The 23,533-nt window shown below is 52.0% G+C and overlaps 1 protein-coding gene across 10 annotated transcripts; it reads right to left on the bottom strand.

The window, feature by feature from the left end:
* Positions 1-1,668: 1,668 nt before the first annotated feature.
* Positions 1,669-23,384, bottom strand: RUFY4 (RUN and FYVE domain containing 4). 10 transcript variants are annotated; one of them, XM_027121829.1, is made up of 15 exons: positions 23,047-23,376; positions 21,638-22,944; positions 21,361-21,464; positions 21,106-21,190; positions 20,067-20,712; positions 19,842-19,948; positions 18,501-18,626; positions 18,053-18,159; positions 17,385-17,528; positions 16,842-16,911; positions 15,027-15,674; positions 14,196-14,302; positions 8,387-8,533; positions 2,782-2,892; positions 1,669-2,217 (listed from the first exon to the last, which is right to left on the bottom strand). In XM_027121829.1, the coding sequence occupies exons 5-15, from the start codon at positions 20,110-20,112 to the stop codon at positions 2,115-2,117; spliced, it is 1,716 nt and encodes a 571-aa protein (XP_026977630.1). In that variant the 5' UTR covers positions 20,113-20,712; positions 21,106-21,190; positions 21,361-21,464; positions 21,638-22,944; positions 23,047-23,376; the 3' UTR covers positions 1,669-2,114. The 10 variants fall into 10 exon arrangements, with proteins under 10 accessions (XP_026977630.1, XP_026977672.1, XP_026977680.1 ...); XM_027121871.1 differs by having other exon boundaries at positions 21,638-22,581; positions 22,798-23,376; XM_027121879.1 differs by having other exon boundaries at positions 21,638-21,907; positions 22,405-23,376.
* Positions 23,385-23,533: the final 149 nt, after the last annotated feature.

A 23,533-nucleotide genomic window follows, 5' to 3' on the forward strand; every position in this document is an offset into this window, starting at 1 on the left:
CAGCTAGCTCCCCTCTCCCCCATCAGTTCCTCAGGTAAGTCTGAACTCCATGCTGGAGTTCCTACTAGAATATGATGTATTCTGCAGTAATAAGAACCTGCCCTAATAAAAGTGTCTGAGCAAGTCGAACCTCCAGAAAGGGACCGCTGTCCTCTAGGGCAGGGGTGATTCTATTGCCTTGATGGCTCCGGGAGCCCCAGCTCTGCCCCTTACTCCCTCCATCCCTGCCCCCCACCTCCTCACTGCCTTTGATAAGGAGAAGTTCTCACCAGCTCTCCAGGGCAGGAACTGCTGTTACAAAACTCTTCCTCTTGAGATGGTAATGGGATGCAACTTTGGGCGGCCTACCCCAAGGGGCGGTGCATGGGCTCTGGTCAGATTGACAGGGTTGCCCAACCTCTGCAGAGGCTTTGGCAGAGGCTTTGGCAGTCTGCGTGAGGCAGAGGGGACAGAGATAGCATGCATGCCTCTTGGGGACCACAAAGTCTGCCCTGGAGCCCAGCTAGGGCAGCTAATTGCCTTGTCATACAGTGGGGCCCACACTTCTTCTGGAACAGCGTTGTCAAAAGCACCACAACTGGGTGACCACTGAATGATCATAATTCATGTAAGACTTCTTGGGCAGTCAGGGGATATGATCTTGTACCATGGAGCTAAACGAGTCCTCATCAACTGTCTTTAATATTAAAGTCTAGCTGAGTAAGCACTGCATAGAGAGTTGCCTAGATCAGCCCCTTCTTCTGGGTGCTCACAACTTGGGACCCATCAAGTCAGCATAGTGGTTGGAAGGGAAGGGCAGAGAGGCTCAAGCCTCCCCTCCTGCCCCCCAAACCAGACACTCTGGGGAGTAACTGGGACTCCCACACTCTCTTGGTGGGAAGGTACAACGTACAATCTCTTTGGGAAATAACTCAGCCATTTCTTTTTTTCTTTTTTGTGGTACGCGGGCCTCTCACTGTTGTGGCCTCTCCCGCTGCGGAGCACAGCCTCCGGAAGCGCAGGCTCAGAGGCCATGGCTCACGGGCCCAGCCGCTCCGCGGCATGTGGGATCTTCCCCGACCGGGGCACGAACCCGTGTCCCCTGCATCGGCAGGCGGACTCCCAACCGCTGCGCCATCAGGGAAGCCCTCAGCCATTTCTTAAAAGTTAAACATACACCTACCATACCACCTCGCCATTTCATTTCCTAGGCATTTACCCAAGAGGAATAAAGGTATATGTCTATACAAAGATTTGTACACAGGTGAAGATGGGAAACTTATTTGTAATAGCCTGGAATTAGAAACAACCCAAGTATCAACAACAGGTGAATGTGTAAATAAATTGGGATATATCCATGCAGTGGAATACTACTCAACAGTAAAAAGGAACTTGATATATGCTACAACACAGATGATAAAATAATTATGCCAAGTGAAAGAGGGCAGATAATAAGGAGTATATACTGTATGATTCCATTTATACAAAATTCTAGAAAATGCAAACTAGTCTCTAATGACAGAAAGCAAGTAAGTTGTTGCCCGGGGATGGGGAGAGGTGGGGGGAGGGAGAGATGACAAAGGGCACAAGGAAACGGGGCTGATGGGTGTCTATTATTTTGAATATGGTGATGGCTTCAGGGTGTATATTAAAGGCAAAACTCATCAGACTGTACTCATCAGGTTTATGTGAAGTGTATTATACATCAATAGTACCTAAAGAAAGCTGTTTAGAATGAAAGCAGACCTCCGAAGGAGACTGCAGACAGGAAGCTCCCGTGTATCATGAAGGATGGGCTGGCTGAGAAGGGAGTGCAGAGGAGAAATGTCAGGGCCACCGGGCCTTATTCTTGGACAAGGACTTTGAGCCTGCAGGGACTTTAGAGAGGGTGGTGCCCACTCCCTCATGTTATGGAAAAAGTCTGACAGCTTTGCCAAAGTCACCCAGTGGGAGATGCAGGGTTAGAACCTCTTTCCTGACTGCCAGCCTGGCTCCTTCCATCCTCCACACCACGGTCTGTCCACTCAAGTGCTGTCCACGTTAGATGGCCAACTTCTAGAAAGCAGGACTGGTCAGACAAGAGGGCTGGGAAGGGCCGAGGGGACGGCCGATGAGGTGGGGTGGGTGGGTCTCAGTCAGAGGACCTGGGCTTCTCTCCTCTGGAAGCAGGGTGGGCAGTGGCACTGCTTCTTCTTAAAATCCACAGAGCAGGCATGGCAAACCAGGCCTCCGCAGAGCCTGGGGAGCAGAAGCGGAAGAGTGGGTATGTGTGGGTGCGTATGGGGGAGGGGGTCATGGGGTCCGAGCATCTTTGTGTCCACCTGTGTGTTTCCCATCTCCCAGCAGAATAGCCCTGGGTCTGTTTCAGGAGGCCTTCCCTTTCCTAAAAGGGGTCCCAATGCCCCACCCCTCCAGGGTCCTCTAACTCCAAATGGCAGGTTCTCCTGACAGCCCACTGTCCTCTCTCTTGCTGTTTGTCCTGCCACTGTGTTTCCAGGGCAGGTACAGATTCCTCTGTACAGGAAATCTCTTCCCAGATGAGATTAGCTGATCGATTAATCAGTCTATTTGTGGAAGGGTTACCCAGTCCCATTTTCCAGATGCCATTCCTTGTCTGCCCCCTTTCCACTGTTCTTGTTCATGTCTCTGCAGTGTCGGGTAAAATGAGTAGCCAGCTTTAAGTGGCCTTTCATAAAGGCCTATTTCCTGTGTCCCTCCCTTCCCTGGAGTAGGCAGCGGGCTGTGGGCTGGTGGAAACTGGGTTGTCCCAGAGGAAGGATTCTGTACCCCCCCCCCCATTACCTGCACAGGTACCGCCGAGACAGCCGACCAAAGATCTTGTTACAGACAACACAGCATCCAGGGGCCAAGGAAGAGAGATGCTGGACCTTCTGCCACAGGTTATCCTTCTCTCTGATGGGTGGGTGGAGGTGAACACACACACACACACACACACACACACAAGACAGAAATATGGAAATGCGCAGATGGAGAGATGGAGAGGGACAGAAAGAGATACACAGAAACAAAGAAGAGAGAGACAGAGAGGGAGTCACACAGAGATATACACATAAAGAGACGAAAAGAGATGAGAGACAGTGGAGCAGAAAGAGACACAGAAATGGAGAGGGAGACAAAGAGGGATGGAGAGACAGGCACTCAGAGAGAAAAAAAGGAAGTCAGGGAGTTGGAGGAGACAGAGACACACAGAGAAGCAGACAGGGAGATCAATGTAGAGGGAGAGAGAAAGACACAGGGGAAAAGATGCAGAGACAGACAGGGACAGAGACACAGACAGAGAGGGAGACAAATATGGAGAAAGATGGAGAGACCAAGAAAGAGACATAGTGATGGAGAAAGACATGTAACATATGTAGTTACATATGTTTATGCTCCTGCAAAACTATCCTGTTTTTTTAAAGAATGTTTAGGAATATGGGTTGTTCAACATTTTTATCAAAATGACATACACACGTACGATTTAAAAATCGAACAGTATGGAAGGACTTATATCAAAAGGCAATAGATATACCTCCTTCCCATACTCAGTAGCAAACCACTTCCTACATGCTTTAGCTTTTTCTCCTTGATATTATTTCCATATTTAAGTAATATGCTCATATTCCTCCTCCGTGATTTATCAAGAAAGAACATCTTCCATAGAGCTCCTTGACATCACAAGGAGCACACCCTTAATTAACTTCCTAAGAAGGGCAGTGTGCGAGGTGAATTTTATGTGACCTGTCTATCTGAAAAAATGTCTTTCCTCTGTCACCTCCCCACTTGCTTCCTAGTTTGGCTGGATATAGAATTCTAGGGCAAAAGCCGGCTTTTCTCAGAACTTGAAAGCATTACACCATCAAGTCTTAACATTTGAGGATATGGGTTATTTATTACCATCCTCACTAACTCCTCCTCCTTCCTCGCAGTGCAGTTATATCCCCATTTTTGGTTCCTTTATTGGTTACTGTTGGAATTTTACAGAATATCCTCACACATTTATTTCTCACTCATTCATTGACTATAGATAGCATCATACGACTGCCGTTCTGTACTACGATGGTGCCAGCATCCCTGCTCTTCAGCTTTCTCCTTCTCAACCTCCTAACTTATCTATTCCTGCAACATCCAATGTGGTACCCACTAGCCACATGTGGCTGTTTAGATGTATATTTAACTTTTTATTTTATTAATTTTTAAATTTAATGATTCTTTAAATTCTACAGTACTTTACAATTTTCAAAAGTTTCACACACATGATTTCATGTAATCCCATAATAACCCCCTTTAAAAAAAATCCCCTACCCCTATATTGTCCCTTCCCCCTTTCCTTTCCCCACTGGTAACCACTAGTTTGTTCTCTGTATCTGTTAGTCTGCTTCTTTTTGTTTAATTCACTAGTTTGTTGTATTTTTTAGATTCCACATATAAGTGATATCAGGTGTATATTTAACTTAATTAAAGTTAAATAAAGTTAAAACTTCAGTTGCACCAGCCATTGAGGTACTCAATCGCTACGTGGGACTAGTAGCTACCATATTGGACAGGGCAAAATCAGGACATCTCCATCTTCACAGAAATTCCTGTTGGATTCTGTTCTATACTTAATATTGTTTAGGTGGTAACATTTAGGTTTGTTCTATAATTATGATTGTTTTCTGTGCTTTGTCTTTAGGTTGATTCCAGTACTGAAAAAAATCAATGAATAGTATTTACATTATCAGACAATATGTAAGCATATTGCATCAACTGAAGCTAAGATGTAACATTTCCCTTCTTGGAAATTTTCTGTTTTTCTAGGACTTTCTAATTGCCTTTCTTTGCTCTTTGCATGACTTGCCTTTAACATAGCCTAATCCCCCACACCCCTAATTCTTCATCATATCAGATATTCTTCTAATGCTCTTCTCCCCTGAGACCTCCCTCCTGGGCCCTCAATACTTCTGCTATAACCCGAACTGACTGCTTCCTGGGCTTGCTGCCCCCTTGTTATCTTGGGAATTCCCTTTTCTTCTCTCATGGGCTAGAGCTACTATTCCCTGAATTCTGCCTCTTCTCCATTCTTGGATTATTTCCTTGTTTTCTTGGAGCACATCCTTAATTAACTTCCTAAGAAAGGCTGTGTGAGAGGTGAATTTTATGTGACCTGTCTATCTGAAAAAATGTCTTTCTTCTATCACCTCCCCACTTACTTCCTAGTTTGGCTAGATACAGAATTCTAGGGCAAAAGCTAGTTTTTCTCAGAACTTGAAAGGATTACACCATTGAGTCTTAACATTTGTTGGGTTCTACTCCTTTTATAAGTGGACCTGTCTTTTAGGATATTCTCCTTATCTTTGTTTTACTGAAATTTCACAATGATGTATCTAGATGTAGTTTACCACCCACCCCTCTCCTTTATTGTGCTGGTCACTCAGTGAAATCTTTAAATCTGAAGATCTATGTCCATCAGAGTTGGGAAAGTGTCTCATATTTCTATCTGATAATCACCTCCTTTTTATTCTTTTCTTTTTTGGAATTCCTGTCAGTTGGAGAAGATATTAGAACTCTTAGATTGATTCTCTATGTCTCTATTTCTCTCACGTCTTCATTTATCTGTGCTTTTATTCTACTTTCTGAGAAACTGTGTCATCTTTATCTTCTAATCCTAATGAATTAAAAATAATTTCAGTGATCATATTTTTAATTGTCAAGAATGCTTCTCATCTTTTGAGGGTTGCTTTTCGCAGCATCATGGAAGATGGATCATTTTTGTTTGTTTGTTTGTCTTTGTCACTCCCCTTTATTTTCTAGCCTCTCTTCAAATGTCTGGGGATCCTTGGTTGTCATTTCATGTTTAAGAAAGAGGCGATCGGGGGCTTCCCTGGTGGCGCAGTGGTTGAGAGTCCTCCTACCGATGCAGGGGACACAGGTTCGTGCCCCGGTCCGGGAAGATCCCACAGGACGCGGAGCGGCTGGGTCCGTGAGCCATGGCCGCTGAACCTGCGCGTCTGGAGCCTGTGCTCCGCAACGGGAGAGGCCACAATGGTGAGAGGCTCGCGTACCGCGAAAGGAAAAAAAAAAAATAAATAAATAAAGAGGCAATAAAAGCTGCTAGAGCTTCAGGGAGTAGAAGGGGATGATTGGAGGGATTGGGTAGCGAGCTACCTGCCACTCCAGACTCTCAAATGCCAGAACGCTCTGCTCTTTTATTTGGGGCTTTCTTTAGAGAAAGACCTTTTAGTTATTTGCCTGGGTGATAGGCCCCTCACTGTTAGATGTTCTGCAGTGGAGGAGGCAGGCAGAAAGCACGGGTTGTACACTGCTCTTTCTAATGACTTTATCAGTTAATTTTCCTGATTTCTGCCCCTCATCTCACTTCTGCCATCTGTGTTCTTGGTGTCTCTGGGCCCTGAAGTTCTAACTTGGGCTAAATCCAGTATCCACTTTTCCATCTGTTTTCTGGCTTCTGGAAATTAGCTGAAATCTCTCATTTGTGGTTGGCTCCTTCACCTTTCTCTCTGTTTATGTTTTACTCTTTTACAGTCATTTTAGTGAGATCTCAGGATGGAGACTGGATAACGTGTGGTCAGTCTACCATCTTGACACAGAAGTCAACCTTCATGCTCCATCTTTTTTTTTTTGCTTAAGGCCATATCTTCCACAACGCTTCTGGGAGGAACATTGTGTTATGTGGTTTGGGGCCTTGTGATGAATTTCTTTAGCACTAGGAAAAACATTTGTCCCTCCGGATGAACTGGTATTGCTTCTTTGAATGGACAGTGAAACTTTCTGTGTTTCCCTTTTCCATCCTGCTATCAAGATGTTCAGAGCTAAGTTCTAACCCTAAAACTTCAGGAGTATATATTTTTCATCTTTCATTAAATCTTCTGTTTTTCTTTAACTATATATGTGTGTGTGTGTGTGTGTGTGTGTGTGTGTGTGTGTGTGTGTGTGTCTGTATGTGTGTACGCATGCACATATACACAATATATATGTCTTATTGTTAGCTACCTTAAATTCTTTTGTGAGATATATAGCTAATTTTTTATTAGCTTCCTCCCGGTTGACAGCTCCTTAAATTTAAATTAAATTTAAATTTAAATTAAATTTAAATTAAATTCCTTAAATTCTTTCTTCTCTCCAGGCTGATCTCTCCCTTTTCTCATCTTTAATCACTTGGATTTTGTGCAAGAGGATTTAGTCCTAGATGATCCCTCAGTAACCTTCCGATTCTAATGGAACCTGAGTTCAATGGTCTCCTACTTCCTGAAGGAGGTGAAAGTATAATGTATATAGTGAGTTATCTCCTCACTAGACTGAAGGGTAGAAAGCAGGTTTTACACATTTTATCCGTCCTGCAGTGAGCTTAGTGGTTTAGGATTAATCCTGGTGAGCTCATCCTCTGGAACCCAGGACAGCTGACCCAAGATGGGCCACAGGCCCAGTCGTCTGAGGAAGTCCAGTAGGCAGGCAGGTGTAGGACATGCGATTACTTCTCGGTTAACCTATGGGCTCCTTTCCCTTCTCCTAACCTTGGTTGGTGTGTGTGTATGTGGGGGTTGGAGGGTAGCTTGCCTTAGAGGCAGAGGACTCTATGCAACTTATATGCTGTGTGTCCTTGGTGGCCAAGCCAGCCTCTCTGGCCCTCGGTTTTCTCATCTATAACATGGGAATAGGGACTTCCTTGGTGGTGCAGTGGTTAAGAATCCGCCTGCCAATGCAGGGAACACGGGTTCGAGCCCTGGTCCAGGAAGATCCCACACGCCGCAGAGCAACTAAGCCCGTGCGTCACAACTGTTGAAGCCCGCGTGCCACAACTACTGAAGCCCGAGTGCTTAGAGCTCATGCTCCGCAACAAGAGAAGCCACCTGAATGAGAAGCCTGTGTACCACGATGAAGGGTAGCCCCCGCTCGCCGCAAATAGAGGAAGCCCGCACTCAGCAACGAAGACCCAATGCAGCCAAAAATAAATAAATAAATAAAAGAAAAGAAACGACATGAAGGAAACTTAAATGCATATTCCTAAGTGAAAGAAGCCAATGTGATGCTGCAGAGCAACTAAGCCCGTGCACCACAACCACTGAGCCTGCGCTCTGGAGCCCGCGAGCCACAACTATTGAGCCCACGTGCTGCAACTATTGAAGCCTGTGTGCCTAGGGCCCGTGCTCTACAACAAGAGAAGCCACAGCAATGAGAAGCCCGCGCACTGCAACGAAGAGTAGCCCCTGCTCGTCACAAGTAAAGAAAGCCCATGTGCAGCAACGAAGACCCAATGCAGCCAAAAATAAATAAATTTATAAAAAACAAAACAAAACAAAGAAGGGAATAACAGCAGGGGATGGCTGAAAGCAGAAAATGAGTTAGTACATACAAAAGGTCCAGAGCTGCTGTACCATGCCCCCCGTCCCCAGTGTCCCACCCTTACTGAATCAGCTCCAGCACCCGCCTCTTCATGGCCCGGACCAGGTCCCGCTGCCCGCCAAGCTCCTCCTCATACATGGCACCCTTCCTTTCAGCCTCCTGTTGCTTGTGCTCCAGCTCCGCCTGTAGCCGGGCCCTCTCTTCCTGACACCTGGGCGCAGAAGGAAGACTGAGTTGTGAAGGGAAAAGCGCGGCATGTGTGTCTGAGCTGGGCTGGGCCTCTGCCTGACAGGGAGCCCCACCAGGGAAGCTGGTGATGCCCCCTGCAGCTGAAGTGAGCACACACACATGCACACCACACACCATACATTCACAACACAGAACACACACACCACACCCAGCACACATTCACAACACATACAGGCACACACACCACACTAGACACCACGCACGCACACCACACATATGACACAGCACACACACACTACACACGCCACAACATATACCACATACCACACACACATCATAACACACATCACACACATGTACATAACACATACCCCCCCCCCCCCCCCAACATACACACCACAGTGAACCAGGCACTGTGTGGCCTGACACCTATAGATTGTCTCTCCATCAACCGCTCAGAGCAGTGAAAACAGGGCCTCGCCTTGCCTGTTCCTTTAGAGGGCAAAGCCAACATTTTCATTTGTTTTCCTTCTTTTTCTTTTTTTTTTTTTAAACATTTCCATTTTAAAATGTAATTTCTGGAAGGCATGTTCACAATCCTGGCAGCTCTCTGGGGGGAAGTGGGTGTCTGGGAACCCAGGCCAGACGGGCTGTGCCTGCCGAAAACATTTGTGGTGTTTGGGGAAAAGGAGTAAGTGGTATACGATTTGAAGTGACTTTTTGGCTTTAAAATATTTTGAAAAATTTCATTACATTGTCTTTTCAATTTAAAAAAGTCATCTTAACCTATGGCTTTCTTAAATTTCCGTTTCAGTTTGGGCTTGGAAACTCTTCAGCTCTATTCTTGCCTCTTGCTTTTGTCTTTAGTGGCTTCCTAGAAGGTTCCAAGAAGGACCTTGGAAATAAAAAGGTCCAAACCCCAGGTCCCAGGCTCTTACTCCGTGGCTCAGATGGGCGGGTGTTGCAACGGTGGTGCCCATCCTGTGATCTCGGGATGCTCTCTCTCTCTTTCTCTCTTTCTTGCGCTTGCGCGCGCAGGGGTGTATGTGTGTGTGTGTGTGTTTGTGTGTGTGTACCCGTGCCCCTGGCTGAGTGTGTTTGAGGGGAAGAGGCTTGACAAGGAATTGAGTTATAATTTTAATAATTCAGCCATGTAGTATGCTGCAGGGAGGAAAGCTGAGTGGGCCATGAAATCAAACCGACACAGCTAGCCACCAAAATTCCAAAAAGGCCAGTTCCCGCAGCCTTAGGGAGAAGTGACTTTTAACGAACATTCTAGTCTTCAGCCTCTTCATTTCTTAGTATTAGGATTTCATTTTCCTAAGCTAGTTTACTTGCCCAGTGATCCCAGGGTCTCTGGTGTGGCCAGGCCCTAATGTGACCACTGAGGTTAGTGTGTTTCTTTGTGATAGACCAGTAAGGTAATTGTGTGACAGTGACAAAGGAGGGGCCAAGATGCAGAGTTGAGGGGATGCTCAGGAGGTCTTCTTAGACAAGGCGACATTTAAGCAGATCTGAAAGACGAGGAGGTAGCCGTGTAAAGCCAGCCAAGGGCACATGCAAAGTTCTGCAAGTTGGCAAGAACATGGCTTGTTTGAGGAAATGAAAGAAGGGCTAGTGACACTGTAGTTCCGTGAATGGCAGGGCTGGGGAGGCAGGAGGCAAGGTGGGAGGTAGGCAGGGTCCCTCAGGGGCCCCAGAAGGAGTGGAGTTTGATCACAGGGCAAAGGAAGCCATTGAAGCATTTTAAGTATTTAAAGTATTTATGGGGGTGACAGACACTCCTAGGGCAGGAGAGGACATGGAAGGAATTAAAGTCTACTGAGTACCTACTAGGTGCCCGGCACTGAGCTTAGTGCTTTATAGCCTTGTTTCATTGAATTTTCACAAATTTATGGGACACGTGATATGATCATCATTTCACAGGAAAGAAAACAGAGCTTCAGAGAGGGAGTAACACTTGCCCAGGGTCACACAGCTTGATAAGTGAGGGGAGCAAAAATCTGAATGCAGGCCTGTCCAGCTCTAATCTCTTCTTGCCTCCCCACACCTGCATCCACGCAGGGCCCTGATCACCGGTGGTTTGTGGCACCAGGGCTGAGTGGGTAGCAGGTACGAGAGAGGGGTGGATACTTATGGTCCTGTGGCATGCCTCCAAGGAGCTCAGTGCTGCCACCCAAGGTGGGGGGAAGATTTGATGTTTGCCTAATTCCCCATCTGAGGACCTTCCACTTGTACCTGTCCTAATCTCTTTTGCTTTGAGGTCTAACCCAGAGGGCAGAGGAAACCCATTTGCTTGGAAAGATGGTCTCACAGATCATGTGAGCTGGAAGAGATCCAACCATCTCCTTTTGCAAATCAGGGACCTTGGGCCAAAGAGGGAAGGTCAGTGTCCTGGCGCCCCACAGCCAGACAGCTGGGGAGTGGGTATCAGAAGCCCAAGTGTATTTTTATAGCCCCCAGCTGGTCTGCTCTGGGGCCTGCTGTGTCTCACCTTTGTGTCTAGCCTGGGGCTCTGCACCCCTGCCCACCTTAAGTCTATTCTCCACACCACAGCCAGAGCAGTCCTTCAGAAACCCAAGTCAGACTACGAGAGCCCTCTGCTTCTCCACCACGTGGGAGCCTCTGCTCCAGCCACAGGCCTGCTTGTCCCCAAGCTCATGTCTCCTGGGCCTTTGCATCTGCCGGTCCCCGCTGCACTCCTCTCGAGATACCTGCATGGTTCAGCTCTTCCTGTGGTTGGGATTTCTGTTCAAATGTCACCTCCTCAGACAGGGCTTCCCTGACTCCAATTCTAGATGATCCTCCTGTCCCTCTCTCTCTCTCTAGTCCCCACGGGGCCCATGACCACCTGGCAGCATATTTCCATTTGTTGATCTACTGTCTGTCTCCCTACATCTCCCTAGGTGTGTGAGCGCAGACACTGCCTGTTCTGTTCCCTTCTGTCCCCCCACGTGGCCGTAGCAGAGGCACAGTAAATACTGTTCATTAACCGCCTGGGCCCCCGTGTCCTTCTCTTCGCTGGTGGTGAGATGCCGTCACCAGCTCGAAGCCCACGGCCACTTTCCCAGGGGTGAGGGGTTTGTCTAAGTTCCCTGGATCCCAGGAGGCAGGGGACGCGTTCTTGTCCAGGCCTCAGGGGCTTCTGTAACTTACCACCGCATTCCGATGACTCTCTGCTGGGTCCCCCGGCCCAGCCTCTCTCCCCAACTCCACACTCAGCCGCCCACCCAAGGATCCACTTAGAGTCTAACAGGGGTCTTGAACTTAGCAGGCTCCTAACCCAATGCCTGAGCCTTCCCTGCCGACCTGCTCTGCCACACAGGGACTCTAGTTCTCCAGCCGGTCAGGCCGAAGACTGGGAGTCATTCTTGACTTCCTTCTTTCTCTCACACCCCACAGCCATCCCTCGGGAAGCCCGACCTCACGTTGGATCCAGGATCCAGCGGCTCCTTCACGCCTCCAGTGCATCCCAGCTCCCCTTCGTCATCAGTCTCCTCGCTTCCACCCCTGCTAGCCTACAGACCAGCTCGACGGAGCAGCAGGCGTGAGTCCTTGAAGCACATGTCAGCCCAGAATAGGCACATTCACACAGACAGAAGGCAGATTGGCAGTTGTCTAGGGCTGGAGGGCTGGGGAGAGATAGGCAGTGACTGCTAATGAGTACAGGGTTTCTCTTTGGGGTGATAAAAATATTCTAAAATTGATGGTGGGGATGGACGCACAACTTGGTGAATACACTAAAAACCACTGAATTGTTTTTTCAAAGCAGAGAAACATATTTTTAACATGCAGACAGTCACATCATGTCCCTCCTCTGCTCAGGACTCTCAGTGGTTCAAAGTCAAGTCAAAGCCAAGGTCCTTTTGATGACCTGCTAGGGTCTCCTGTTACCCACCTGACCTTTTCCTACAGCCCTCCCCTCCTTCACTCCACTGGGGCCACAGTGGCGTCCTTGATGCCATGCCCATTCCCACTGCAGAACCTTTGCCCTTGCTGTTCCCCCTGCCTGGAACATTCCTTGACCACATAGCCAATGGCTCAGACCTCAGCTCCTTCAGGTCTTGACTCAAATGTCACCTTTCCAGGGAGGCCCCCTTGGCAATGCCACCTCATCTAAAAGGTCACCCCTGACACTTCCCATTCCCCTTCCCTGCTTTATTTTTTTCTTCTTAGAACTTATCCCAATCTGCATGCTATGCATTTTACTTGCTTGTATTTGTCATCTGCTTCCCCCACTGGCATGTAAGCTCCAAAAGGGCAGGCATTTTATCTGTTTTGTCTATGAGAGTATTTTCAGCACATAGAACAGGTCTGGCTCCGAGTGTCTGTGGAATGACCGAATGATGGATGGGATGATGGGGGCAGGGCAGGGGTCTGTGAAACAAGGGCTCCCCCAGCCTCAGGGAGCAGCCTGGGGCTGGGCAGTCTCCCTGGAGCCTCCTGGCTTCTCCCTCCAGCCTGCTTTGATTCCCAGAGATGGCCTTGAGTGGGCAAGGCCCCTGCACTCACTTAGGGCCTGAATCATGGGATTCTTTGCTGACCAAACCACAGGACTCAGCTGAGAGTCTGGTGGGAGGAGTCCCCGGGGGCCTTTTGGGGTTGGTTCCTGGGCCCCCGGGCCTCTCGCAGCATATTAAGCAGCCAGTAGACAGCTCTGTGATTCAGTCTGAATCACAGCTATGCAGGCTCCCCTGGGGGTCAGGGCAGGTGTCAGTCAAGTGGGAGAGACCAGGCAGGCGGGCAGACTGAGGCACGTGGAGACCAAGGGAGAGACACACAGAGAGACTGAGTCAGACCAAGGAAGATCTTTGCATGGTGTCATAATTTCTTTAAAAATAAATTATGGCAAAGAAACTGAGACACTGAGAGACTGAGGGGGAACGCAAAGACAAAACGTGCACTTTGGACCCTTGAGGTGAAGGTGATGGTGGGAGGATGAAGATGCCAGATGCTGAGAGAGGCTGAGGGGAGAGACAGGAGACTGACACACCGGCACTGGGGACACTGGCTGACGGGGCAGCTTTAGGCCCACTGGTTCTGGAGACGGTTGTAGGGTCTGGATCTCAGCTCCTCTACTAACTAGCTGATGTGGGGTGAGTTAGGCGGGTCTTTGAGCCTTAGCCGCCTCATCTATAAAGTGGGGGTCCTTGGAGGACTGATCTCCTGAGATTGTTACCAGGAAGCACCTGGAACAGTGCCAGGGACATAGTAAGTGCTCAGTGATGATAGTTATGATTACTGTAACCAAGAGGGTGAAAGAGCGACCGTACAATAGGGAACAGGAAAATAAGAGGCAAAGAGGGAGACTGAGAGAGATAGTGGGGCAGGAGTGTGGTGGGAGAGGGAGGCTGTGTGGACGGAAAAGAGAGAGGGGAGCCCAGAAGAGGCAGCAGAAGGGCGCAAAGGTGAGTGTGGGAGGGAAGGGAGGGATGGGACGCATGGACCTCTCCTGGGGCTACTGAGGGAGGCCAGCGAGGGAGGGGGCTGGCAAAGGGGAGGGGAGGGGAGGGGGGCAGGAGCACCCTAAGGGTGGGAACTATTTCCTGTATGTACAGCATGCCAAAGCTCTGCCCGCACAGGGCCTGGTGCAACGCTTGCTGGCATGACCGTGAATGTGAGCCTCCTGCCCCCCTGGCCTCCTGGCTCCCATGCCCCGTGGCACTGGTGGTTGCCTAGGTTACCTGTTGAGCTGTTCCTGCAGTGCCTTCAGCTCCCCTTCCCGCTCCTTCAGCAGCTGTTCCTGGTGCTGGGCCTGCTCCTTGGTTTTCTGGAGCCCATGTCTGAGACTCTGAGGGCAGGGAGAGGGTAAAAGGAGGGGAAACGGAAGCTGAAGGAGGAGGACAGAGACCCCAGCCCGGGGCCTGACCTGACAAACACCCCCGTGAGACCCCAGGCCATGTGAAACAGCCCTTGGGTGGAGAGCAGGACTGGGGACAGTGCTGGGAGCTGTGGTGCTTGGCTCTGCCCCTGGGTGAGCCTGGAGCCACCATTTCTTCCTTCGCTAAAGGATGGAAGTTACAGACCTCAAGGATCTGGAAGACTCAGGTGAGGGAGGATGCCGAAGGAAGGCTTGAAAACAATTTGGGTGACCTTGAAGGGAAACATCTACAGGAGCAATTAGGTAGGGCCTGCAATAGCAGAGCGTAGATATTGGGAAGAAACCTGCCAATAATGAGGGCTATGGAACTTGAGAACAAGCAACTGCCCTGAAGAACTGTTGGGAAGGGATTACAAACTCAGATGCCTACAGGGGCTGGGCAGGATGAACAAAGTGGGCCTGGTGTGAGGCAATAGGGAGAGGTGGGTATTGTGGTAAACTGAAGAATGCGTGTTCTTCATGTGATGAACTGGAGAACTTCCAAAAGGCATCCTCAGATCATAATGATCCTGTGTGGCCCAATGCAAATTGGTCTGTGGGTTGGAATGGCCCTGGGCCATCCTTGAAGACACCCACCTGTGGGCTAGGTTAGAGATGGGGAGCAGAGACAGGTACAGAGCTCAACTGCTCTCACCTTGACCACATCCTGCAAGGCCATCTCTGCTTGTTCCTCTCTCCTGGTTGCACTGGTCACTCCTATTTGCTCTTGGGGCTTCTCCGTGGTGGAGCCTTCCTTTGTTTCCAGGCCCTGAAGGACCCAGAACTCCCTGGGGCTGCTGGGCACTTTCCCGCCCTGACGGCTCCCTGACACTGCATCCCTTATCATCTCTTTGGGGCTGGAGGCCAGCAGCCTATGGGTATGACTCCTCTCTGCTTCCCCTTCATAAGTCCCATCTATTGTTCTCTGGCCCTCTGCACTCAGCAAAATCCCCCTGCCCTCAGTATCTGTCCCTATCACCTCCTTCAGAGTCCCTTTGGCCCCCTTGCCCTGTCCCTGGATGCTAGGTGTTGAGTTCTCCAGGCACATCCCCGTCCTTGGAGCTCCTTTCTCCTGGTTTTGCTGAAGCTCCTCCCCCTCTAGTTCCCACATGCTCTGGGGAGGCCCAAGCCTCCTGGGATCTTCTTTCTTCTTTTCCAAAAACAGAGGCTGATGCTTGTGTTGCTGGGACCTGGGGAGTCCAGCCAACCTGTCTTCCCTGGGTGCATCTCGCAGGGAACTGGCTTGCCTGGTATGTGGCTCCTCTGGGTGGCCTCCTGTGGGGTCTCCATATGTGGGTGAGATCTGCAGAGAAGCCGCAAACCCGTCATCCCTCTCAGCACCAATTCACCAACCTGGTTCCTGGGAGAGGCCACAGCCCTAATCCAGTGGGTTTGCTAGATATATGGATTTCTGGTCCTCCCACTGGAAATACTGATTCAGCAGATCTGGGGGAGGGCCCAGGAATCTGAGTGTTGAAAAACACCCCAGGTGACCTGAGGCCCAGGCTTTGATCTGAGCAGAATGCTTCTCAACGCCCTTTCCTTCCTCGCCTCTTGCTGGAATCCTTCTCCCTCCTTTACCTCCATCTTCTGCATTGATCTGATTTCCCCTTAGTTCTTCCCACCGCTCTCCTCTGATCTTCCCCCCTTAACTTGACTTCTCTGTGTCTCCATTTTCTGGTCTGTAAAATGGGAATAATAATACTTCCTTATAGGGTTGTGGTGAAAGCTTAAATAGACCGACAGCCCCTAAAAGTCACCTCTGTCAAGAAGCCTCCTCTGTTCTCCCACGTTCCTGGGGGTGTCTGGTCACTACACTTAACTTGTGTTGCAGTGTGTTCCTTTAGGGTCTGTCTCCCCAGCAGACCTGGAACTCCTTTAGGTCAGAGACTGAGTCACAGTATCTGCACCTGGGGCCTGGAAGCTGGCGGGGGTGCAAAGCAAGCTTGTGGAAAGATGATAACCACAGGCTACCGCTTACTGGCCACGGAGCAGGAGCCTTGCTCTGTGCGGCACCTGGGCTGTCTCAGTGCGACCTCACGATCCCCCCGTGAGGCAGGACAAGTTATGCGCCCAAGGACCCTGGTTAGTAAGGCATGGAGCTGGGATATCAACCAGGCAATCTGGCTCTTCAATCGCTCCCTGAATTGAACTGGGATGTTTGCAAATTGTCCAGCAGAGGTTGTCTCCCTGGACTGTTTCCTGGAAGCTTCTGGTCGCCCTCCCCAGCTTTCCTTCCTCCCAGGGGCCCCAGTGGCGCCTGCAGGCGCTGCCAGCGGTTCCCTGCTCTCCCTGACATCCTCACCACCTTACGAATATGAGCCTTGGCTTCTGTGGCTCCCTAGCCCCAGGTCCACATGTTGGCCTCTCCCTCTCTGTCCAGCTGGGTCAGGGCTCAGTTACTTCTCAACCTGGGGGTCCCAACAGAGATAGAGAAGAGGCAACTAGGCTGAAGGTTGGGAAGAGGCACCTCCTTAGGGGAATCTTTGATCTTTCTGGGTCTTCTTCCTGGGGTCCAGTTGGAATTGGAGCAGCGGGACCTGAAAGTGAAAGAAGCGGGGGGACCCTGGACCTCTCTCCAGCAGTGGTCTTGGTCCTCAGATGCAGGATACCCCATCTTTCCAACCACCCATTCATCCCACCACCCATCCCACTTTCCTGCCCTTCCACCCTCATGCATGCATCCTTCTCTCCATCCACCCACGCATCCTACCCTCCATCCATTCTTCCATTCCGTTTCAACATCTCAACATCCATTCATCCTTCTAACCGTCGACCCCAACCACCCAACAACTCTTTAATGAGTGTGTTCTCTGTGCAGCACCATGGGACATCCTAAGATGGCACTGGGAAAACAGAAGGCTAGGGAGGTGGAGAATCGGGAGTCAGGGAGTAAGAAGAGAGGGAGGAAAAGATGGGGCTGGGGGTTGAGGGCCTGGGGTTAGTTTTGGGGGGTGGTAGTAATGGGAGCAGGCATTGAAAAGAAGCTTCCCTCCACGCTGCCCCCACTCACTCTGAGAACATGGGCCAGGCTCCATCCAAGTCTGGCCGTTGCAGGTCCAAGTCGAAGGTCACCTCGTTGAGAGCATAGAGGGAGTCCAGGATGTCTTCTTGGAGTTCAGGGCACAGCAGGGGGCTCCGGGGGCCATACCACTCCCTGTGTTAACAGGGAGCAGCCCCCTTGGCCTTTGGCTCTGGTGCTATTGCCACCCCCAACCTCAGAGAATCTACCTCCACTCACACCACAGTGGGATGGTTCCCCAGACAGGGTGGTCCTTGGGGACCAGGAGGCCGAGCATCATGGTGCTACCAGGACTGGGGCTCTAACCTCCCCTCTGCCCTTTCTTCCTCGGCTTTCCCTTTATGACCCTTATTTTAGTCATCTTTTTTTTGTGTGTGTGGTACGCAGGCCTCTCACTGCTGTGGCCTCTCCCGTTGCGGAGCACAGGCTCCGGACGCGCAGGCTCAGCGGCCATGGCTCACGGGCCCAGCCACTCTGCAGCATGTGGGATTCTCCCGGACCGGGGCACGAACCCGTGTCCCCTGCATCAGGACTCTCAACCACTGCGCCACCAGGGAAGCCCTATTTTAGTCATCTTTGATATCAAACCACCCTTCTAGGGGTAAAGAGGAATCTTCCCGAAGGAGGGCCACGGGCTCGGATGGTATCAGTGGCCCCACCTGGTTAGCTCTGGGTTCAGGAGGCAGAGCTGCAGGGACTCGGCCAGCTGTCCGTGGGCGAGACAGAAGCGGATGAAGGCTCGGCCTTTTCCCAGCGGGGTCTTCAACTGCACAGCACACGGGACAAGTGGGGGGATGGTGGTATTAGGACAGAGGGAACGCAGTCAGCACAGAGGGAGAAAAGCTAGAATGAGTGGTGCATGAGAAAGGGTGTCCTGGGACTTGAGGCTGTGGGAGGAAAGGGGGTGACCGGAGGGGTGTGAGGGCAGGGCTAACGACAGGTGAGGACCAGGTGAGGGGGGCTATGGTCAGTGGAGCTGGGATGGGTGAGAAAGGAGCCTCGGGCAGGCCGGTGTCCCCTCCGGCCACCGAGCCATCCTCGTCACGGACCTGGGGGCAGGACCCCATCACATCGAGGCCAGCCCCCCTGCCACCTGGCCCTGGATACCTTGTCCTGTGAGTGGACAAAGTGGACTGGCTCCATGTTGCCCCGCTGCCGCCACAGGGCTGTGCAGAGGAAGTCCCAGTAATCCTTCCGAGGCCTCAGGAAGCTCTTCTGCTCTTTCTGGTCAAACTGGGAGCGAGATGAGGGAAAGGAAAGTGTGGAAATGTTTCCTCCCAGAACAGTCTGCGTTCCAGCACGCTGAGCAGTATAGCGGAAAGGGCTCGTGCAGACAGGCCCACTTCAGGTCCTGGTCTGCCCCTGCTGGCTGTGTAACCGGGAGCAAGCTGCTTGACCTCTTTGAGCTTTCAGTGTTCTCATTCATTCATTCATTCCAGAAATACTTATTGAGCACTTACTATGTGCTGGGCCCTGTTTTAAGCCCTGAGGATACAACAATGAACAAACGGAATAAGCAAAACATATAGTATGTTAGATTGCGCTGACTGATAAGGAAAAAAATAAAGTGGGGAAAGGGAGTGGAAAGTGCACGGTGTGTGCATGCACGTGTGAGATGTGTGTGCGGTGTGTGAGTGTGTGGTGTGTATGTGTGGTGTGTGTGTTAAAAAATGTAGATTAAGGTGTCTAGAGAAAGCCTCACTGAGGAGGCTCTGTTCAAGTCCAGATCTGAAGGAAACGAGAAAAGGTTCCATCCAAATTTCTGGGTGAAGAGCTTTCCAGGCAGAGGGAATAGCAAGTGCAAAGGCCCTGAGGTAGGTGCTTTTCTGCTTTAGGAAGATCAAGGAGGCCAGTGTGACTGGAGTGCGGCACATGAGGGGCAGACTGGCAGGAGACCACACAGGCACACAACATATACCACACACACACACACCTCACACACATGCACACTCACACCACACATGTACATGCACATTGTCAGACAAGTAGGAAGAGTGTGTGTGTGGGGGGGGATGGGCTGGTCATCAAGCACCTCAGTGGGTTAGAAGGAAAATTAAACAAGATGGGCATGTAAAGGGCTTAGCTGGGCACATAATATGTGCTCAATAAAAGCTAGTGATAGTGATGACTGGGGCTCTAACCAGAAGCGAGGAAGGCCAGCCCGAGGACACCTGTGCCTCTGAAACTTTTGTCTTTAGACAGCCCCACCTGACCCAGCCCCCCCTAACCCTGCCCCAGCCTTGTCCCACCTCACTTCCCAGGCTACAGTGACAGCCTCCAAGGGTGAGGTTAGATGTCAGGAAGGGTTTGCCGATTGACAGAGATGAGGTAGTGCGTGGTAATGAAGAGAGGCAGTGGCTCTTCCCTCAGGATCTGGGAAAGCCCATTCGGTTATTGGTTACTGGGACCTGGAGAGATGGGAGAGTGGGGGGGAGGGGAGGGCCCTACCTGCAGCACTTGCTCCAGGCAGCCACAGAGTCTGTGCAGTTCAGCACTGGTGTCTGTCACCGGCTGCTGCCCACCCCCATAGCCCTGGAGGATGGCAGAGATGACAGCTGTGGGGAGGATGGTGGACATCAGACCTCAGACGGTGAGGGCTCTGAAGGAAAGGCTCTCAAGACCCCTCACCTCTCCCCCAATTCGGCCCCAGAAACTCTCTCAGCACACACTCACCCTTCAGGTCACTGGTCATCTTGAAGACAGCCCCTTCTTCTGCCATGAGTATTTGAAAAGGACGTGATTCCTTGTGGGTCTAGAGGCCAAGAACGAGCTTCTGGCTTCAGCTGCCCAGCTCTCTCCTTCTACAAAGGAAGAATCACAGCCAAGAGAAACAATGTGACGTCTCTAGGGTCACACAGCGAGTTCACTGGTAGAAGACCCAGCTCTTTCTTGTAAGGCAGGGCGGGAGGATGATGGTGTGGTCCCCACCTATGGAGCCGTTCCTGGGTGCCAGGCCCTGTGTCCTGTGCCTGACATCCTTGTATTATTCAGTCCCCATAATAACCCTGGGAGGTTATTGACTCCATTTTATACCAAGAGAGGGGGGCTTAGAGAGGGTAAGTGTTTTTTCCAATGTCACAAAGTTCTAAGTGGTGAAGCTAGAATTGGAACTCAGGTCCCTGTGCCTGCAGGGCTCATGCTCTCAACCTCGACTGGCTGTGAGCAGCCCTGCGAGTGCTCATGTGTGTAAGCCATGTGGACGCTGGGCTGAGGGGCTGTCACTCCCTCCCCCACAAGGGGACTTGCCAGAGCGGTCATCAGCCCTGGGACACACATTCATCCTTTCCTGGGCCCCAGCTGCATGGAAAATGCGTGTTTCCTGAGGAAAAGGAGGCAGAAGCAAGGCAAAGCCCCAGAGTCGGGCCTGAGCCAGAATGCTGGGGGTGTGTAGGGAACAGGGTTTTAATCCCACTGCTCTCTCCCCAGTGAATCTCAGCCTGTTCCCCCCACAGCGGGTCCCAGGGCTCAGAGAGGAATACTGTGGTCCCGGAGGGCCCGTGGGCTTGTTCTGAGAGCCGGAAGTAAAGACAGGCATGGAGTGGGAGACCCAGGTGTCCTGCCTCCCATGCTGTGGTGGCTGGAATTTGGGAGTGAGTGGGAGTGAAGGAGCGCTAGGACACAGAGGAGGGGAAGGGAGAAGGAAAGGAAGGTAAACGAGGGAGGGTGGGTGGGGAATGGCGTTCAGGGAGCACAGTGCTGGGAGTCAAGAGACCTGGTTCTCCATCCTGGCCCTGCTGCTGGCTCATTGTGTGACCTGGGGCACATCCTTCGCCTTTCTTGGGCCTGGATTTCCCCATCTGTAGACCAAGGGGTTGGACTGAGGGTCTCTGCCGCTCCTTTTAGCTCAGATGATCTATGAACTCCACAGACACCTAGATGGACCTCCTCTCCTTCTTCACCTCTACCCAGGATTCCTCTGCCCTTGCTCCTGGCCGCCCCCAGACCCAGGGGTCTCCTTGCTACTCACCTGGGAAGGCCTGGCTGGTTGGGGCATGGAAAGCAGAGCACTGCTCTGCACAGCCTTTTCCAGAGTTTGCTGCCTGGGAAGTGACTCACGCCCAGCCCAGCAGCCTGGAGGAGGGGGAAATCTTGCTCAGAGCAGAAGTGGAACACTGTGGGGCAGAAGTGGCAGAGGCAGGCTGGAGGGCACCGGGGCAGAATGGTGAGACGGGGGATGGTTCCTCTTAGGCAGACCTGGGGTGGGTTCGCTTGTTGGCCAAACACAGACTGGGACCCAGACTCACCGAGGAGGTAGTGGCAATTGTGGCTCTGCGAGTTCTCTCCCCTTCTCATCACGGTCACTTGCTCTTGTCTTTCTTCCTTATCGCCACCAGGTGGCACAAAGAGGCTATGAGGCTGCCCCACCTTTACTGTCACTTGGTTGGAGTGCGGTGCAGGTGTGGAGGGGAGGACAAGGGTCCCACCTCATGTCTCCCTGCTCTGCCCCATCTCTTCTGAGGGGTCCCGGTGAGTGCTGATCACCAGTGCCATCCCCCCAGTTCTGGGGCTCACCGCTGAAAGTGAAAGCACTGGTGAGATGCTCTGTCCAGGAAGGGGCCCGGTGGCTTGCCCAGGCGGACTGTGGCCCTCCCACCCTGGCTGTGCTTTGTCTCCTTGAGGCTGGGGTCTTTCCACTGTTGGTTCCCAGGGGCTAGTATTGGGGGCAGAGAACAGAGGAGCAGGCATCTGCGAGGACTACCCGTTTCACAACCCCCCAGGAACCGCATGTAAACACTGGAGCACGCGGTACCCAAGCCTGGCTCTGTCCTACCACGGGGACTGCCTGCCCGTCTGTCTCTCCTTCTCTGGGACTTGGTCTCCCGCGTGCAGAGGCTGCGTCCCCCTCTCTGTGCCCCGTGTCCCCGTCTCTCCCTCATTATCTCTCCTTATCTGCTTCCTGCCTCTCCCGTCGCGTCCGCTGGCGCGCTCTCTCTCTCTCTGCCGGTCCGCCGCCTCGGTCGGTCCCGAGACCCCGCGCCGCCCCTCCCCGCGCCACCGCGCCCCTCCTCACTGGCTGCGTCCGGGCGTCCGCGCCCGTGTCACCGCCCCTTGGCGGGCTCCGTGCTCCCCCGCTTCCTGGAGCTGCGGGCCAAGGAGGCCCCGGGAGGGGACGGGCTGGGGGTGTCGCCGTCCCTCTCCCGACGTCGCAGGCTCCCTAGGCCGAGCGGACGCCAGGGCGAGGGGCTGGCTGGCGCCCCGGCCGGATGGGTTGCACCGTGAGCTTGGTGTGCTGCGAGGCGCTGGAGCCCGGGCCTCCCTGCAGCCCCCAGCCCCCGCGGAGCCCCCCGGCCCCCGCGCCGCCCAAGTGCCGGGAGCCCCGGGGCTCGGGCCGCGCAGAGAGCAGGCGGCTACTGCTTCAGGTAGGGCGCCGCGCGGGGTGGGTGGCGGGCAGAGCCCGGCTCACCTGAGAGGGAAAGAGCCCCGCTGGGAAAGCACCGGACAGCGGTCGGGGGGCTCTGGAGCCAAGACCAGGTGAAGGGGCAGCGAGTTAGGCCGAGGTCTCACCTGGCTGTCTTGTGCCCTTGGGAGAAGGGTGAGGTAGGACCTGACTCTTAAAAGCACAAATAGTTCAGGTGAGGTTTTAGGAGCCACCCAAGAGGGGCAGGGCTGGGCTTGCTGGGAAAGGCACTGAAAAGAGTGAATTTCCCCCGACCTGGTCCAGGAGTTGACTGTGTGTCCCACAGGTAGCTGGGGCTATTGCTTCTGACCAGGGCTCTGTAGCCAGGAGGGAGGGGACCTTCTGAGTCAAGGAGGGCCCCGTTAGAGCCAGGACTGACCTGAAGCTGGTGGGGGAGCTAGGCCCTCACCGCTGCATTCTCTGTTCTGGGTAAGTCTTGGAGCCTTGCGAGTGGAAAGCTGATGCAAAGGGGTGGGAATAAGCCGGTGCAAGGAGGCAGGTGTTTGTTCCGGATGAGGCACCTGTCTGTGAACCAGCACACCTGGTTTACGTGTGGGCATTGGATTTCTCCAAGGAGGAGGAGTGGAGGGGATATTTGGGGTTACCAGGGACTAGGCAACACTGCTCTAGGCTCCCTGCGTAATCCCAACCTACCTTTCTGTTTGGGGGCTGTGAAGGCTGCAGCCTCCTAAGATTTGTTTGCTGTGTGGGGTTTGGATTATGCTGGAGTCTTACCTCCCTC

The sequence above is a fragment of the Aethalodelphis obliquidens genome, unplaced genomic scaffold, assembly GCF_003676395.1.
Source record: "Aethalodelphis obliquidens isolate GAN/ISIS:26980383/991018 unplaced genomic scaffold, ASM367639v1 scaffold2, whole genome shotgun sequence".
Taxonomy (NCBI): domain Eukaryota; kingdom Metazoa; phylum Chordata; class Mammalia; order Artiodactyla; family Delphinidae; genus Aethalodelphis; species Aethalodelphis obliquidens.